Genomic DNA, 13,655 nt, shown 5'->3' with positions numbered 1-13,655 from the left:
ATTAAGCATTTAATGATTATTATTGATTGATGAGTGTCCAAATGAAATCAAAAATTGACGGCATACTAGAGTATTAAAGCGAAGGCTATTAAGCTATTGAAAAAACACATTTGTCAATCATAAGAATGATAAACAACAAAATATATCTGCACACCGGCCCAAGTAGCGTGCTAAATTGGCAAATACCGCCGATTATAAAAGTGTATCCACCGAGTTATTAAAGTCATAAAAACTCCTCAAGGAATTTCAGTCTTTGTTTAAATCCTTTGCAACTGCAGTTAAAAACGCCATCTTTTCATTCAGCTAAATAATAAATTATATTCGACCATTTGTGAAACTAAAGTCTAAGATTTCGTGCACACTTATAGATTTAGTTGCCAAGGCTGATTACGCATGTATTTATGGCTCCATTGTGATCGTAAGAACAGAGTTTTTTTTACGTTTCAAAAGAGCAAATTTACCATGATATGAGAGCCTCACGCTTATCTGACCATTTCGATCTGGCAATTCACGACCATAAACCTATGAAGGGAATTGTAAATTCCCAGCAAAAGCAAACAATAGTATTAATTAATTAATGGAATTTATTGGGCGCACGATGTAAATCTATAACTAACTTAAGATCTACGTTTTAGAACAGCTTGGCGGCCAGAAGGCAGGCAAGGATTGCCAAAATGGAGGCGTTCAGGGCGGAGCTGCCGCTGCGGAATCCGGCGACCCAGGTCATCAGGGGATCCCTGTTGGAAGCCAGCCACGCGTAGTTTGCATTCACGTTGCTATCCACGCTAGCCTGCAGGGTGCTGGGCACATACTCTGAATTCTTGACAGTGTCCACCAACTCTTGCAGGGCTTCCTTCTGCTTGTCGTTGACCGTATAGACGGAAATACCCACAATGTCGATGTACAGAGGGTTAACGCCACCAAAGCCGGAATTCAGCTGACCATACTTCTCCCAGTTCTTCTGCAGGAACTCAATGGCGACCAGCAGACCCACCTCGCCGCGGGAGTAGACCGGACTCAGGACCGTGATCCTTTCCTGATCTCTCAAACCCTCTGGCTCAATGCTGCTGGACACGAACTTCTCCAGCTGGGCAGTGTTCTGGGAGCAGCCCAGGGCGGAGATCAGAAGACGACGCTCGGCCTGATCGGTGGAGTTCAGCAGCTTGTTGAACACAAAGTCAAAAGTTTTGTCATCGGCCTGCTTCAGGCCGTTGCAGTACACTTGCGACTGCAGATTCGGCTCGATCTTAGTTCCGTTCTCCACCAGAGCCGTCAACTTGGCCGTGGTCTCAGTCAGACAGTTCTCCAGACCCGCCAGACAAGCGAGGTTAATCAGCACATTGCGGGTAAATGGCACCAAATGGTGGTCACCTTTGTTATCATTCACTCCGAACTTGTCGAACTGCAGGCTCACCAGTTCACGGACGTAGAACTGGAAGTTGTCATAATCCGCATCTCCGCTCAGGTAGCGGTTGAGCAGGGTGATCACTGTGTTGGTAGCGGACCAGGGAGAGTACTGATTCTCCTGGGGCAAGTAGGTCAACAGCTCCAGCAAAGTGGCATAGGGCACACGGCCACTAGTGGCAAAGCGGTACAAATCGTTAATCAACTGGGCTCGGTTCCTGGGATCGATCTTGTGGGGACGGGTGGTCAATGCGCTGGTGATCAGTTGATAGTTTTGGGTATCATAGAGCACGCGGTAGTAACCAGTGGATTTCTTGTTCAGAATCAACCAGCTGGTCTGGTCCAAACCAGAATTGATGGTAATCTCGGATTGGTTCAGCAGATAGTGAGTAGCCTCGGTGTCGCGGAAGTCGGGATTATGCGATTCGGCGTAGTTAATGGGCACATACCACAACTTGTCATTCGTATAATCCTTATCGTTGGTGTACACCGACTGCTTAACTGTGAAGCTTCCGTTCTCGTAGTTACGAGTCACGGTCAGTAAGGGAACTCCTCCCTGGTTTGTCCAGCTACCCATCATATCGGCCACGGTTGCTTTCACTTCATAGTTCTCCTCCACGGCAGCTTTGGCAATGCCCTCGAAAAGCTTGCTGGGATTGGCAGCAGTGAATTGACTGCGTAGAATAAGAATTAGATATTAGATATTGTTGTAGACTCTAAAACTTGAAACCTACTTGTCGACCAGATAGTTGTGTAGGCCGCGCTGGAAAACGGTGTTAGTCAGGGCATGCCGCCACATGTCCAGAACGGATCCGGCCTTAGCATACGAAACGGAATCGTAGAGCAGGGCAATCTCCGAGGGCTTCTGGACGAAGTGGCTCATGGGACGGGCATTGGCGCTGGCATCATTCACCAGAGCGCTCTGGTACGATACAGCGTGGAAGGTCTGGAAAATGTCCCACTCGGGATAGGCCTGTAATCGAAAATACAAAGTAGATAAATAACCGACAGTTTTTTGAAAATAAACCTACCAAGTCCACAGCCAAGTTCTCGAAAAGGGTGGCGAAACCTTCCTTTAGCCAAAGGAAGCTCCACCACTCGATGGCCACCAGATCACCAAACCACATGTGGGCATCCTCGTGCGCCTCAATGGTAGCTATGTTGGTCTGCGTGCTGGTGGTTGAGTTTTCCGTGTTGTACAACAAGTACTCCTCACGGTACGTGGCCAGACCCCAGTTCTCCATGGCACCGGCGGCAAAGTCCGGGATACCAGCCTGATCTAGCTTGGGCAGGGCGAAGGGAACATCAAAGTAGCCGGAAAGACGCTTCTCCACCAGCATTCCGGTGGTCAGAGCCCACTCCTGCTCATGCTCAGTTCCCTTGCGGGAAAAGACGCGCTGTGGCAGGCCATTTAGCTCACCCTCCGAGAAGACAAACTCGGACACAATAAAGGCCACCAGGTAGGATGGCATATTCACAGTCTTTTGGAAGACGGTGACTCCAGAGGTGCTATGAAAAATAACAATTCATTTATGCATCCACTAAAGACCTTGTGATTGTAAAGCACTGATAACACCGTATCTTTGTCATACAATTATGACGACAAAGACACAGTGGCATACTTTTATAATTATAAAGATTTTAACTCTGTCATATTTCCCAATGAAATTTAACCAAATTGAGTAGCCAAAATGAATTAAAAATAATGCACTTGAATTGAACTATGTTATGGTAACGAAATCACCAACCTGCTCGTATCCACTGGCATGTTGCTGATGGCATTGTAGCTTGGATCGTGCTTAATGGTGATGGTGAACTCCGCCCTCTTCGAGGGTTCATCGTAGCAGGGGAAGGCGTGCCGTGCGTCAGTGGACTCGAACTGGGTGGTGGCCAGGTACTTGGTGTTGCCCTCCTCATCCGTGTATGTGGACAAGTAGAATCCTCCGTTGTCTGTTCGCAGATGTCCCTGGTAGTTGATTGTCAGAATCCATGTGGTGTCTTCGGGGAAAGTTAGTCCCGTCTTGCTGAAGGTAAGAAACTCGCGCTCTGCTTCATATTCGTGTGTCAATTCCTGGGCCACGGCTTCAGTGACTCCCTGCTGAATAATGGAGGCTGTAAAGTTCTCCAGCTGGCGGGCGTGGACCACAATTTTTGTGGTGGTGCTCAAAACGCTTAAGGTGATGGCCACGGTACCATTGAACACGGTGTCTCCCGTGTGCACATTTGTGCTCAAGGACACGGCATAATGACTCGGGATCGTATCGTTGGGCAGGCGGTAGTTATCCTCACCGGCGAAGGGAACCACCGATCGCTGCATGGGGTTCTCCAGATGTTGCAGGCTATCAAGGATCGGATATTGGCGAACCACAGCCGCCTGGGTGGCGGAAATGGCCAGCAAAAGGACCAAGAATACGGACATGCCGCCGTTCTGCACGCGACTCATGGCGAAAACGCGGAAAGACTAAACTGCCAAAGTCCGGGGAGCCACTTTTAAGCGAGGCAGTGCATCTTATCTGGGAGCAGGCATAAAGATTACCCCAATCTTGTTACCTAGAATGGTCGTTACCAGCAAAGAACTGTGGTATAAACTACATTGGGTAGTAAATCAAGTATGGTACTAGCCTTTGATGAATTTGTATTTTCTGCAGGGTTAGTAGCAATCACGTCTAAGATAATGTCGAATAAGTGTGGGCTTTTCAAGATAGTCTAAAAAGTCTCAAGTGCACTGACCTTGATCTGATATTGTTAGCTGATTATAAAAGAATGTTTTCTCTCATTTCTATATAATAATATATATTAATATATATTAATAATAATAATAATAATATAGTAATAGTGTTAAATAATTTTTAGAAGTGAGAGAAAACATTCTTTTATAATTATATTATTATTATTATATATATATTAATGAGAGGAATGGCAGCATATTATCTAATAATGAAAACAGCAATCATTTCTATACGAAACAAGATCTCGAACAATAATAATTGAAACTGAAGTTCTCGTGTACTTGTCATATGTGCTGATATGAAAGTGAAATATACACGCCTAGTTAAGTATTATGGTATAATAGACTGTTCAAGTTCGCTCTTGAGATAAGGAAAGGCCCTTTAATCCAAAGGGAATTACTAAGCAATATGTGCGATACTATGCAACAGGCAGACATCTTCTAATAAATGGTAAAACCATTGAAATTGATTAAGAAATTGAAAACCACAAAATGGCTTACTGTTCTTGAAAGTTGCCAATCACAATGTGATATGAGCACGTGATCTCCATAAACCATTCAGGCCATTGTAAATATCCACTTGATAATCGAATTTCGTACTAAGCTCAACTATCAGTGCTTTATCGATGCCAATGCCATTCCCAGAATCGCGATTAGATTGACCAATGCGAAGTGTGTCAACCAAGCCATAAACCGATCAATTCAGTTTCCCAACCGCCGAACTTTGAACTTCTCCCACCAGGGGACTCCATTCAGCCCGAAAATTCCCAGTATAATCAGTTCTATTTTCGATCTATGATGAACACACAATCTCTTATTTTGATTTACGTCACTTTACTGAATTTATGTTTAATACTTGACCACGTGAGTTATCTTAATATAGCCTGAACAGTAGCAGAGCCATCGCACTGACCAGGATTGTAGTGATGGATGAGGTCAGAGAGGGACTGCCGTTCTCCCTAAAGGAATCCTCGATCCAGTTGAGCACTGGATCACGATTAACTTCCAACCAAGCGAAGTTGAATGTGATTCTGGAGTCAATGGTGGTGCTCAGATCATCATTGATATAACTCGGTCCTTCAGCCTTCACAACATCCACCAAAGCGTTAAGCTGTCAAATAATTAATAAATTGTAAATTAAAAGTTTGCTTTGAATTATATATTTAAAAAAACATACCCTCGTCTTTTGCTTCTCACTGACCACATAGGTGGCAATGCCACGCAGGGCAGCATCCAGGGGCTTTGCAGAGTCCGAAAGCTTGGCATATGCCTCCCAGTTGGTCTCCAGGAAATCCAAGGTAGCGGTAAGACCGATTTCACTGCGGGAATAGGCCGAGTTCAGCAGGGAAGTGCGCTCCGAGTAGCTCAAACTATTGGCGGTGTCCAGGGAAAGTCTCAAGAAATCTAGCAGCTGGCTCGTACTTCCAGAGCAGCCCAACGAGGAGATGAACAGGCTGCGATCTGTGGAGTCTGAGGAACTAAGCAAATCTGACTGCACTCTGCTATAGATGTCATTGGTAGTCGATCGTAGACCCGCACAGTAGGCTTGAGTCTTTAGAGTGGCCTCAATGGCAGTGCCATTGTATAGGTACTCGGATAATTTCTTGGCCGACTGGTTATAGCAATCGTTGGATCCCACCTGGCAGGCCAAGCTGACCAGCACGATGCGCAGATAGTTGTTCAGATAGTGCTCGCCGGGAATCTCGTTTACACCGATTTGTTCGAAGATGGGATCGATCAGGAGCCTCACGAAATTTTGGAAGTGGTAGTACAAATCATCGCCACGCAAGTAACGATCGTAGACGGTCAGAATAGTGTTGGCAGTGGACCAAGGAGCATACTGCTGCTCATTCGTCAGGTAACCCAGCAGCTCCAGCAGGATGCTGTGGCTCAGGCGATCGGTGCTGACAAAAATGTACGTATCGTACAGCAGTTGTGCCCTGTTACGAGGATGGAACCTCCAGGGCTGGGACTTCAGAGCTGCCGTAATTAGACCATAGTTCTGCGTATCGTACAGGGTGCGATAGTAGCCGGAATTCTGGATATTCACAAGTATCCAGTCATCGCTGGAAGCCTCGACATCCGAGATCACGGTCTCCGTCACATTAAGCAAGTAATGTGTGGCACTCGTGTCACGGTAATCGTACTTGTTGGCAGTGGCAAAGTTCAGTGGCACATACCAGGTTGCGGTATTTGTATCAGTTTTGTTCGCCACGTAACGCTTCTGGGTGATCGTTATAGTGCCGGCATTGTAATTACGGGTCACTGTGAGAAGGGGATAACCAGCCTGGTGGGACCAGCTGCTGAAGATGTCGTCCACACTGGCGGGCAGCTTAAAGCCCAATTCGTCGGCCGACTCCTGGAAGGATGCAAATAGATCCCATTCGTCGCAGGAAGTATATTTGCTGAGTGAAAAAAGATAATAACAATGTGTTCAAATTAAAATGAGGGCTTCTAAGCCCAGTATGTACGAGTATATCATAATTCTTAAAATATTTCAGAACTTTTGATTACTCAAAATTCTATATTCATACATTTATACAAAAGGTCATTTAAGTAATGCTGGGTACTCACTTCTTAGTCAGGTATTTGTTCAATCCAGTGCGGAATACCTTGTCCGTCCAGGCGTTCTTGAACATGTACAGAACACTGGCGGGCTTGGCGTACGAGAAGGTGTTGTATCGGTTGGAGATCTCCGTTGGGGTCTGGACGTAGTGCGTCATGGGAACGGCCGAGGCCAGGGCGTCGTTAATCAGAGCGCTGTTGTAGTCGCTTACGTGGAAGATCTGATAGGTGTCCCACAGTGGGAAAGCGATATCGTTCGATTCGTACGAGAAGAGGGTAGCAAAGCCCTCCTTGAGCCACAGATAGGTCCACCATTTGACGGATACCAGATCGCCGAACCACATGTGCGCGTACTCGTGTCCAATGATATTGGCAATGTTCGTCTTCAGGTTGATCGTGGAGTTCTGCTTGTTCCACCACATGTACCGCTCACGGTAGGTGGCCAGACCCCAGTTCTCCATGGCTCCGGCAGAGAAGTCCGGTATGCCAGCTTGATCCAGCTTGGGCAGTGCGAAGGGAACACCAAAGTAGCTAGCCAGACTGGACTCCACAACCAATCCGGACCAAAGGGCCCATTCCTGCTGATCCTGCTTTCCCTTGCGCGAGAAAACCCGCTGGCGGATGCCATTCAGTTCCCCGGTGGTGGACTCAAAATCGGAGACGATGAAGGCCACCAGGTAGGTGGACATCTTAGGCGTCGTCTGGAAAGCAGTGACACCCGAGCTGGAAGGCGAAACCGTGAGTAAGTTAACATGTGTATCGACTTATATGAAATGTATCGATTGCAAATGTATCTAGCATTGTCAACACTGCGAATGAGTAATGTTTCCTCTATGCTTGTAGATATTTTCATATATCATACCTGCTGGCAGCGGTGTTTACCGGCATATTGCTGATGGCAGTGTAGGAAGGATCATGGTGGATGGTAATCGTAAAGTTGGCTCTACGGGCAGGCTCATCGTAACAGGGAAACGCGTGACGGGCGTTTGTGCTCTCGAATTGCGTGGTGGCCAGGAAGCTGAAAGAAATTGTAATATGCATTGCGTCTCAGTTAAACCGATAATTAATCTTTATTTGACAAGCGCGTATTATCGTACTAATAACAGATTATAAAGATAAGCTAAATTGTGTCCCTTGATAAGAAATGAAACTAGCCGCAAGTACTCAATCAGGTACATTTGTTATTAATAGCACGATAAGATTTTGTACTTTTGAAATTTATTCCCTAATCCATTAAAAGTCTAACCAAATATAATATTCTATTTGGGATAAAGCTTTGCTTGTAAATAATTATAATTTTCTTAAAAGCTCCACTTACTGCTGCTTGCCATCATCGTCTGTATAGCTGGAGATGTAGAAACCGCCCATATCAGATCGGTGGATGCCAGTGTAGTTGATCGTGATGGTCCAGTTGGTGTTGGCTCCAAATGCCTCACCAGCGGTGGTCCGCGTAAGGACGAGGAATTCGCGCTGCAACTCTGGGGTAACAGTGAGTGGAATTGCAGTGGGCGTGGCACCATCCCGGCTGATAATTGTGGCTTCAAAATTCGACGTCTGGCGGTAGTGAAGCGTAATATTCGATGTCTCGCTCAACACCCGGATATCGATATTGACGGTGCCAGTGAATTGGGTATCGCCATTATGGACATTGGTCCAAAGTTCCACATTGTAGGACTCCGGTTCCGTTGTATTCGGCAGTCGGTAATTGCCGGCACTATTATCATCCACGCGGGGAGCGGCAAAGAGGTCTGCTCCCTTGGTCTCCATCGTCCCTTGGTCCCTTGGTCCATCGTCCGGGGATAAGGGAAGGATCAGGCGCGCCTGCAGGCTGCCCACTGCTAGGAGCAGGATCAGCGAAAACGAGTTAAGCAGCCACCGTGCCATGTTGGCTGCCCGGTGAAAGACACTTTGTTATTGAGCGGCCGCCGCTTGGCCACGGCTTTTTTAGGAACTTGGTCATATCTAATCCTCAACATCGATCGCCATAAAGATTGTTGCGCAATTCTCGATAAAACCGGCAGTGCATCTTATGTGGGAGCAGGCATAAAGATTACCCCAATCTTGTTACCTAGAATGGCCGTTACCAGTAAAGAACTGTGGTATAAACTAGATTGGGTAGTAAATCAAGTATGGTACTAGCCTTTGATGAATTTGTATTTTCTGCAGGGTTAGTAGCAATCACGTCTAAGATAATGTCGAATAAGTGTGGGCTTTTCAAGATAGACACCCTGATAAAAGTCTCAAGTGCACTGACCTTGATCTGATATTGTTAGCTGATTATAAAAGAATGTTTTCTCTCACTTCTAAAAATTATTTAACACTATTACTATATTATTATTATTATTATTAATATATATTAATATATATTATTATATATATTATTATTATTATATATATATTAATGAGAGGAATGGCAGCATATTATCTAATAATGAAAACAGCAATCATTTCTATACGAAACAAGATCTCGAACAATAATAATTGAAACTGAAGTTCTCGTGTACTTGTCATATGTGCTGATATGAAAGTGAAATATACACGCCTAGTTAAGTATTATGGTATAATAGACTGTTCAAGTTCGCTCTTGAGATAAGGAAAGGCCCTTTAATCCAAAGGGAATTACTAAGCAATATGTGCGATACTATGCAACAGGCAGACATCTTCTAATAAATGGTAAAACCATTGAAATTGATTAAGAAATTGAAAACCACAAAATGGCTTACTGTTCTTGAAAGTTGCCAATCACAATGTGATATGAGCACGTGATCTCCATAAACCATTCAGGCCATTGTAAATATCCACTTGATAATCGAATTTCGTACTAAGCTCAACTATCAGTGCTTTATCGATGCCAATGCCATTCCCAGAATCGCGATTAGATTGACCAATGCGAAGTGTGTCAACCAAGCCATAAACCGATCAATTCAGTTTCCCAACCGCCGAACTTTGAACTTCTCCCACCAGGGGACTCCATTCAGCCCGAAAATTCCCAGTATAATCAGTTCTATTTTCGATCTATGATGAACACACAATCTCTTATTTTGATTTACGTCACTTTACTGAATTTATGTTTAATACTTGACCACGTGAGTTATCTTAATATAGCCTGAACAGTAGCAGAGCCATCGCACTGACCAGGATTGTAGTGATGGATGAGGTCAGAGAGGGACTGCCGTTCTCCCTAAAGGAATCCTCGATCCAGTTGAGCACTGGATCACGATTAACTTCCAACCAAGCGAAGTTGAATGTGATTCTGGAGTCAATGGTGGTGCTCAGATCATCATTGATATAACTCGGTCCTTCAGCCTTCACAACATCCACCAAAGCGTTAAGCTGTCAAATAATTAATAAATTGTAAATTAAAAGTTTGCTTTGAATTATATATTTAAAAAAACATACCCTCGTCTTTTGCTTCTCACTGACCACATAGGTGGCAATGCCACGCAGGGCAGCATCCAGGGGCTTTGCAGAGTCCGAAAGCTTGGCATATGCCTCCCAGTTGGTCTCCAGGAAATCCAAGGTAGCGGTAAGACCGATTTCACTGCGGGAATAGGCCGAGTTCAGCAGGGAAGTGCGCTCCGAGTAGCTCAAACTATTGGCGGTGTCCAGGGAAAGTCTCAAGAAATCTAGCAGCTGGCTCGTACTTCCAGAGCAGCCCAACGAGGAGATGAACAGGCTGCGATCTGTGGAGTCTGAGGAACTAAGCAAATCTGACTGCACTCTGCTATAGATGTCATTGGTAGTCGATCGTAGACCCGCACAGTAGGCTTGAGTCTTTAGAGTGGCCTCAATGGCAGTGCCATTGTATAGGTACTCGGATAATTTCTTGGCCGACTGGTTATAGCAATCGTTGGATCCCACCTGGCAGGCCAAGCTGACCAGCACGATGCGCAGATAGTTGTTCAGATAGTGCTCGCCGGGAATCTCGTTTACACCGATTTGTTCGAAGATGGGATCGATCAGGAGCCTCACGAAATTTTGGAAGTGGTAGTACAAATCATCGCCACGCAAGTAACGATCGTAGACGGTCAGAATAGTGTTGGCAGTGGACCAAGGAGCATACTGCTGCTCATTCGTCAGGTAACCCAGCAGCTCCAGCAGGATGCTGTGGCTCAGGCGATCGGTGCTGACAAAAATGTACGTATCGTACAGCAGTTGTGCCCTGTTACGAGGATGGAACCTCCAGGGCTGGGACTTCAGAGCTGCCGTAATTAGACCATAGTTCTGCGTATCGTACAGGGTGCGATAGTAGCCGGAATTCTGGATATTCACAAGTATCCAGTCATCGCTGGAAGCCTCGACATCCGAGATCACGGTCTCCGTCACATTAAGCAAGTAATGTGTGGCACTCGTGTCACGGTAATCGTACTTGTTGGCAGTGGCAAAGTTCAGTGGCACATACCAGGTTGCGGTATTTGTATCAGTTTTGTTCGCCACGTAACGCTTCTGGGTGATCGTTATAGTGCCGGCATTGTAATTACGGGTCACTGTGAGAAGGGGATAACCAGCCTGGTGGGACCAGCTGCTGAAGATGTCGTCCACACTGGCGGGCAGCTTAAAGCCCAATTCGTCGGCCGACTCCTGGAAGGATGCAAATAGATCCCATTCGTCGCAGGAAGTATATTTGCTGAGTGAAAAAAGATAATAACAATGTGTTCAAATTAAAATGAGGGCTTCTAAGCCCAGTATGTACGAGTATATCATAATTCTTAAAATATTTCAGAACTTTTGATTACTCAAAATTCTATATTCATACATTTATACAAAAGGTCATTTAAGTAATGCTGGGTACTCACTTCTTAGTCAGGTATTTGTTCAATCCAGTGCGGAATACCTTGTCCGTCCAGGCGTTCTTGAACATGTACAGAACACTGGCGGGCTTGGCGTACGAGAAGGTGTTGTATCGGTTGGAGATCTCCGTTGGGGTCTGGACGTAGTGCGTCATGGGAACGGCCGAGGCCAGGGCGTCGTTAATCAGAGCGCTGTTGTAGTCGCTTACGTGGAAGATCTGATAGGTGTCCCACAGTGGGAAAGCGATATCGTTCGATTCGTACGAGAAGAGGGTAGCAAAGCCCTCCTTGAGCCACAGATAGGTCCACCATTTGACGGATACCAGATCGCCGAACCACATGTGCGCGTACTCGTGTCCAATGATATTGGCAATGTTCGTCTTCAGGTTGATCGTGGAGTTCTGCTTGTTCCACCACATGTACCGCTCACGGTAGGTGGCCAGACCCCAGTTCTCCATGGCTCCGGCAGAGAAGTCCGGTATGCCAGCTTGATCCAGCTTGGGCAGTGCGAAGGGAACACCAAAGTAGCTAGCCAGACTGGACTCCACAACCAATCCGGACCAAAGGGCCCATTCCTGCTGATCCTGCTTTCCCTTGCGCGAGAAAACCCGCTGGCGGATGCCATTCAGTTCCCCGGTGGTGGACTCAAAATCGGAGACGATGAAGGCCACCAGGTAGGTGGACATCTTAGGCGTCGTCTGGAAAGCAGTGACACCCGAGCTGGAAGGCGAAACCGTGAGTAAGTTAACATGTGTATCGACTTATATGAAATGTATCGATTGCAAATGTATCTAGCATTGTCAACACTGCGAATGAGTAATGTTTCCTCTATGCTTGTAGATATTTTCATATATCATACCTGCTGGCAGCGGTGTTTACCGGCATATTGCTGATGGCAGTGTAGGAAGGATCATGGTGGATGGTAATCGTAAAGTTGGCTCTACGGGCAGGCTCATCGTAACAGGGAAACGCGTGACGGGCGTTTGTGCTCTCGAATTGCGTGGTGGCCAGGAAGCTGAAAGAAATTGTAATATGCATTGCGTCTCAGTTAAACCGATAATTAATCTTTATTTGACAAGCGCGTATTATCGTACTAATAACAGATTATAAAGATAAGCTAAATTGTGTCCCTTGATAAGAAATGAAACTAGCCGCAAGTACTCAATCAGGTACATTTGTTATTAATAGCACGATAAGATTTTGTACTTTTGAAATTTATTCCCTAATCCATTAAAAGTCTAACCAAATATAATATTCTATTTGGGATAAAGCTTTGCTTGTAAATAATTATAATTTTCTTAAAAGCTCCACTTACTGCTGCTTGCCATCATCGTCTGTATAGCTGGAGATGTAGAAACCGCCCATATCAGATCGGTGGATGCCAGTGTAGTTGATCGTGATGGTCCAGTTGGTGTTGGCTCCAAATGCCTCACCAGCGGTGGTCCGCGTAAGGACGAGGAATTCGCGCTGCAACTCTGGGGTAACAGTGAGTGGAATTGCAGTGGGCGTGGCACCATCCCGGCTGATAATTGTGGCTTCAAAATTCGACGTCTGGCGGTAGTGAAGCGTAATATTCGATGTCTCGCTCAAAACCCGGATATCGATATTGACGGTGCCAGTGAATTGGGTATCGCCATTATGGACATTGGTCCAGAGTTCCACGTTGTAGGACTCCGGTTCCGTTGTATTCGGCAGTCGGTAATTGCCGGCACTATTATCATCCACGCGGGGAGCGGCAAAGAGAGCTGCTCCCTTGGTCTCCAGCTGTCCATCGTCCGGGGATAAGGGAAGGATCAGGCGCGCCTGCAGGCTGCCCACTGCCAGGAGCAGGATCAGCGAAAACGAGTTAAGCAGCCACCGTGCCATGTTGGCTGCTCGGTAAAAAACACTTTGTTATTGAGCGGCCGCCGCTTGGCCACGGCTTTTTTATTGACTTGGTCATATCTAATCCTCAACATCGATCGCCATAAAGATTGTTGCGCAATTCTCGATAAAACCGGCAAAGCCACGGTTATTGGCCCAGAGTGCACTGGGACAAGTCAAATGTGAAGTATGATTGGGCTGTAAAACAATTAGTCTGCGAGAGTTTTGAAGATGGTACTCAATAGTGCAAAAAGTCCCCTCGCTAACATTTAAGTGATTCAGTAGCGTTACGATTGTCATAATAA

The 13,655-nt window shown here is 45.9% G+C and overlaps 3 protein-coding genes across 3 annotated transcripts; all 3 read right to left on the bottom strand.

Moving 5' to 3' along the window:
- Positions 1 to 566: 566 nt before the first annotated feature.
- LOC6607327 (aminopeptidase N) lies at positions 567 to 3,868 on the bottom strand. The gene is made up of 4 exons (XM_002032064.2): positions 3,153 to 3,868; positions 2,436 to 2,913; positions 2,139 to 2,377; positions 567 to 2,078 (listed from the first exon to the last, which is right to left on the bottom strand). The coding sequence occupies exons 1-4, from the start codon at positions 3,845 to 3,847 to the stop codon at positions 632 to 634; spliced, it is 2,859 nt and encodes a 952-aa protein (XP_002032100.1). The 5' UTR covers positions 3,848 to 3,868; the 3' UTR covers positions 567 to 631.
- A 1,076-nt stretch (positions 3,869 to 4,944) lies between these two features.
- On the bottom strand, positions 4,945 to 8,596 carry LOC6607326 (aminopeptidase N). The gene is made up of 5 exons (XM_002032063.2): positions 8,016 to 8,596; positions 7,560 to 7,715; positions 6,707 to 7,420; positions 5,310 to 6,537; positions 4,945 to 5,243 (listed from the first exon to the last, which is right to left on the bottom strand). Exons 1-5 carry the CDS (start codon positions 8,579 to 8,581, stop codon positions 5,007 to 5,009), a joined length of 2,901 nt encoding a protein of 966 aa, XP_002032099.2. The 5' UTR covers positions 8,582 to 8,596; the 3' UTR covers positions 4,945 to 5,006.
- A 1,135-nt stretch (positions 8,597 to 9,731) lies between these two features.
- On the bottom strand, positions 9,732 to 13,384 carry LOC116801556 (aminopeptidase N-like). The gene is made up of 5 exons (XM_032721927.1): positions 12,803 to 13,384; positions 12,347 to 12,502; positions 11,494 to 12,207; positions 10,097 to 11,324; positions 9,732 to 10,030 (listed from the first exon to the last, which is right to left on the bottom strand). Exons 1-5 carry the CDS (start codon positions 13,351 to 13,353, stop codon positions 9,794 to 9,796), a joined length of 2,886 nt encoding a protein of 961 aa, XP_032577818.1. The 5' UTR covers positions 13,354 to 13,384; the 3' UTR covers positions 9,732 to 9,793.
- Positions 13,385 to 13,655: the final 271 nt, after the last annotated feature.

Source organism: Drosophila sechellia, chromosome 3R (assembly GCF_004382195.2).
Source record: "Drosophila sechellia strain sech25 chromosome 3R, ASM438219v1, whole genome shotgun sequence".
Classification (NCBI taxonomy): domain Eukaryota; kingdom Metazoa; phylum Arthropoda; class Insecta; order Diptera; family Drosophilidae; genus Drosophila; species Drosophila sechellia.
The sequence above is the reverse complement of the archived record's forward strand: the minus strand, read 5'-3'. Positions and strand labels throughout refer to the sequence as shown.

Coding starts and splice junctions, on each gene's coding strand:
- LOC6607327 (XM_002032064.2), bottom strand. CDS start 3,847: ATGAGTCGCGTGCAGAACGGCGGCATGTCCGTATTCTTGGTCCTTTTG. Junction 2,914..3,152: donor ATGCCAGTGGATACGAGCAG/GTTGGTGATTTC, acceptor TATTTTTCATAG/CACCTCTGGAGTCACCGTCT. Junction 2,378..2,435: donor AGAACTTGGCTGTGGACTTG/GTAGGTTTATTT, acceptor TTTCGATTACAG/GCCTATCCCGAGTGGGACAT.
- LOC6607326 (XM_002032063.2), bottom strand. CDS start 8,581: ATGGCACGGTGGCTGCTTAACTCGTTTTCGCTGATCCTGCTCCTAGCA. Junction 7,421..7,559: donor GTAAACACCGCTGCCAGCAG/GTATGATATATG, acceptor TTCGCCTTCCAG/CTCGGGTGTCACTGCTTTCC. Junction 5,244..5,309: donor GTGAGAAGCAAAAGACGAGG/GTATGTTTTTTT, acceptor ATTATTTGACAG/CTTAACGCTTTGGTGGATGT.
- LOC116801556 (XM_032721927.1), bottom strand. CDS start 13,353: ATGGCACGGTGGCTGCTTAACTCGTTTTCGCTGATCCTGCTCCTGGCA. Junction 12,208..12,346: donor GTAAACACCGCTGCCAGCAG/GTATGATATATG, acceptor TTCGCCTTCCAG/CTCGGGTGTCACTGCTTTCC. Junction 10,031..10,096: donor GTGAGAAGCAAAAGACGAGG/GTATGTTTTTTT, acceptor ATTATTTGACAG/CTTAACGCTTTGGTGGATGT.